The 3,996-nt window shown below is 39.8% G+C and overlaps 1 protein-coding gene across 1 annotated transcript; it reads left to right on the top strand.

The window, feature by feature from the left end:
- The first annotated feature begins 947 nt into the window (after positions 1–947).
- Positions 948–3,996, top strand: LOC120027290 (tumor necrosis factor-like). The gene is made up of 4 exons (XM_038972209.1): positions 948–1,306; positions 1,671–1,698; positions 2,014–2,073; positions 2,542–3,996. Exons 1-4 carry the CDS (start codon positions 1,133–1,135, stop codon positions 3,015–3,017), a joined length of 738 nt encoding a protein of 245 aa, XP_038828137.1. The 5' UTR covers positions 948–1,132; the 3' UTR covers positions 3,018–3,996.

The raw sequence follows: 3,996 nt of genomic DNA, 5'->3' as shown, positions 1-3,996 counted from the left end.
TTATGTAAATGTGATATTTCCGTGTTTTTTATTTTTATACATTTGCAAAAATTTCTAAATCTGTTTTTGTTTTGTCATTATGGGATATTGTGTGTAGATTGAGGGGGGGGGGGGGGGGGGGAACTATTTAATCAATTTTGGAATAAGGCTGTAACTTAGCAAAACGTGGAAAAAGTCAAAAGAGATCCGAGTACTTTCCCGAATACACTGTAAGTGAAAATGCAACATTAACATAATGAAAATGATACCATTGCAGCCATGACACATCTTTCTTTGCCCATAAGGCAAACGAGTATATTTGCTTGTGAGAATGTATAGTCCAAATATAACATGAACATACAAGTCTACTTCAGCATAACAGTGATAATGTGCTTTACATACACAAACACATTTTACTTTCATCCTTTATATTAAAAAACATCCTACTAAAATGATACCACAACATTGTCTGTTGCTCAATAGACTGCTCTGTCCTTAAAACCAGCCACCAGTGCTGATACTAATGGACATGCAAAAGATGAAGGCAGAAAATGTAAATGCCAAGAAAGAGACAAGAAAATCCCATAAAGTGAAACCCAATATGGAACAGAATAAAAAATGAAGTTTGAGAGATATGCTTTGGTGTTACTTGAGAAATGAGAGAGAGAGAGAAAGTGGAAGATAGCTGTGTGTGCATGCAGTGTTTAAAAAAAAAGTTTATTAGGATCCCCAGTAGCTCTTGCATGCAACAGCTACTCTTCCTGCGTGTGGGTGTGAAACTTTTTATTTCAAGTGTGAAAAACGCCACAGGTTCCCCCAGCCATTACACCAGTCCCCATGCCTCCTCCCCCCAACTCTCTGTTCCTCTGCTTGCCTCCACTCTGACTGACATCACTGGAGTTTCCCAGAAGCTACATGTGTATATAACAGCAGCGCTCAGAGTATCAATCAATCAAACACAGCAACAGCAGGAGCATCACTACCTTCAAGAACAACCTCTAAGAAGACTGCTGGAGTTTAGCACTACATTTTTACAAACTTCTAGACCGCAAAAGAGCTTAACTGGCACTTGAACTCTCTTCGAATACTGCCTTGGCTTAAGTAGATAAAGGAAGTCTCTACTCCAGGATCCACCGAAAGTTCTACTAAAACGATGGAAGGTGATTGCAGCAGAGTGACGGTAGACTTGGAGAATAGCCCTGTGTACCCGTCACCGACCGTGACCCTGGTACGGGAGAAGTCCACACGACAGTGGAGGCTGTGTGGTGCCCTGTTGGCAATGGCACTGTGTGTCTCAGCTGCACTTTTCATTACCTCTCATGCCAAGGTAAGAATATACATCCTATTATATCTTTTATTCTAATTTATTATTATTAACGGCACAATGTCTCGTTAAATCGATCTGAACCCCTATGATGTGTTAACATCGAGAGTATTTCATCAGCAATTTGATCAATAAAAATGTACTTTCATTTTACATGTATTTTACCTTGCAATTATTTATATGTATGTATTTACTATACAGCTATATCACTATATATCTATGCATAACTTTGTATTTATTTGTATCCTCTGTAAATCTCTGTATGTCTCTGCTTTAGCTCAGTATATTTCATATCTCCTGATGAGCATCAATATGAAACCGATCACAGGACTAACTCTTTCTTTATCTCTGTTTCACGTTTCCTCAGAAACAAGATTCCAACGAGAAAGCTAATGGTGAGTTCACATCCCTTTTTTTTCTGTCACGTTCTACTGCTGGTGCTATGTTGTTATAATATTTAAAATATATGTATACATATGCTGCATTCTAAATACCATCCTATTCCTCTTTTAGTGCACTACTTATGACCAGAGCCCTATCGGGGCCCCCCTATCGGCCCTGGTCAAAAGTAGTGCACTATATAGGGAATAGGGTGCAAGATACATTCTTGCAAGCTCTTAAAACCTCTCATGTGTAGTTAGCTTGAGAAGATTCCCGGCTTGTGAAGAGATGTCACCGTTTCTAAATCTCCATGTGCCTTCCCTCCTCAGGACTTCCGCTTACGTTGAGACAACTCTCTGGAAACAGAAAGACTGCCATTCATTTAGAAGGTAAGAGCACACTATCCAGTAAGACATTCGATGCCTGTCTGTACCCTCAAATAAGACCCTATTCCCTATTATAGTGCACTAGTTTTGTAAGGGGATCGAGTGCCATTTGAGACACAATGCATTCAGCACAAAAGCGTTAGTCATTTCAACAGCACTGTAGAACTGGAATGAACTTCTCTGCACGATGAATAGTCTGGAAATACACTATGTAAATGTACTATATGCAAATCAATTCACACTTGACCCTTGACTTTGAAATGGGATGCTGGGAATGAATCAAGCCTGTTAGACATACGATATATGTCAAGACATAACCTTCATCTCTTTTTGAAACTGCTCATTTACAACTTGCCTCAATAGAGATGGTGAGTCGAAGTGCTCCATGAGTCAATATCTGACTCATGGAGTCAATATGAATTATATTCATGTCCAACCTCTCTCTCTCTCTCTCCTCCCTTCCCATTTTAGGTGAATACAACGCCAATGGAGGATACAAGTCCTCAGTGGAGTGGACAGATGACGAGGGCCAGGGATTCTCACAGGGGGGTCTTGAACTCAACAACAACGAAATTGTGATTCCCCAGACAGGCCTATACTTCATCTACAGCCAAGTCTCTTTCCACGTCAGCTGCAAGGCCGACCGCAAGCACCCTAACAACCAGGACATGGTTCACCTGAGTAACACGGTCACACGCTGGTCCCCAAGCTACGGCACCGAAGACAACAAGGAGTACCAGACGCTGCTCAACTCTGTACGTACCGTGTGTAAGAAGTCTTCCAACAACGAGGCTGTGAGTGAAGGAAAATGGTATAATGCAGTGTATGTGGGAGCAGTGTTCAGCCTGGAGAAGGGAGACAGGCTCCGGACAGTCACAGAGAACAGGCTTCTACCCTATCTGGAGAGTGGCGCTGGGAAGAACTTCTTTGGCGTGTTCGCCTTGTAAGACAGACAAAAATGGCTGACGACAGAGAGGAAGGTTGTGTCCCAAATGCCAACCTATTCCCTATACTTTTGACAAGAGCTCTATGGGTGAATTATATACAGGGAATAGGTCCCCATTTTGGATGCAGCCAGTGTGAGAGAAAATGTAGCTAATTACATGAAGAAGAAGAAGTTACGGGAAGGTTACCTGATAGGAGTCGGGGTCGTTTCATCTACTGAAGTTGACTGAGGTTAAGGCATTGTTGTTTTATGTTAAAGCCAATGCTTTTATACTCTTCTGTCAAAGATGAGGAATTATAAGCCTGGGTACCAGTCTGTTTGTGCCATCATACCACTTCTTGCCTCCCTTTGACATGCCAAACATTGGCTTGCAACGACAGCATAGAGTAGTCAAGAGCACAAACAGATCTGGGACCAGGCTAGAGGAATTATACCAACCTATGTAAACTGTAGCAGTTTATATATACTTGGGGTTTATTGTATAACAGATGTGTTACCGTGGTGTTACCATGGCAGCATCTTTCTATAATGTTAAAGTACTATGTACTGAACTAGTGTTACTCACAGGACCTGCTGCTGAACCTCCATCCACAGCGCTCAAACCAACCGTACTATGTCCTTTTATCTGAAGGAATTCTGACGACGATTCAATGTATTTTTAGCATTTTTGATATCGGCTGCTACATCTTATTGAGAAGTTAAAATAGTTTCTAATTGATTCTGAATGTCTTCCTCTTTTTTATTCATATAGCTATTATTATTTCTAATTTATTTGTTCATTATAGTTGTATTGTTGTCTATTTATATATTGTTATTTAAATGGAATTTGACCATATTTATTTAATTTATTTAATTTATTTGAAGTGTCTAATACCTAATTGTTATGTTATTTAGTTGCATTTTATAGAGTAATTTTATTGTATTTATTTATTTAACTTGTGCTATTGAGTCAATACCTCAATAAAATGATAAAGAAAAAA

The sequence above is a fragment of the Salvelinus namaycush genome, chromosome 32 (assembly GCF_016432855.1).
Source record: "Salvelinus namaycush isolate Seneca chromosome 32, SaNama_1.0, whole genome shotgun sequence".
NCBI classification, from domain to species: Eukaryota; Metazoa; Chordata; class Actinopteri; order Salmoniformes; family Salmonidae; genus Salvelinus; species Salvelinus namaycush.
The sequence above is the reverse complement of the archived record's forward strand: the minus strand, read 5'-3'. Positions and strand labels throughout refer to the sequence as shown.

Coding starts and splice junctions, on each gene's coding strand:
- LOC120027290 (XM_038972209.1), top strand. CDS start 1,133: ATGGAAGGTGATTGCAGCAGAGTGACGGTAGACTTGGAGAATAGCCCT. Junction 1,699..2,013: donor TTCCAACGAGAAAGCTAATG/GTGAGTTCACAT, acceptor TTCCCTCCTCAG/GACTTCCGCTTACGTTGAGA. Junction 2,074..2,541: donor GACTGCCATTCATTTAGAAG/GTAAGAGCACAC, acceptor TTCCCATTTTAG/GTGAATACAACGCCAATGGA.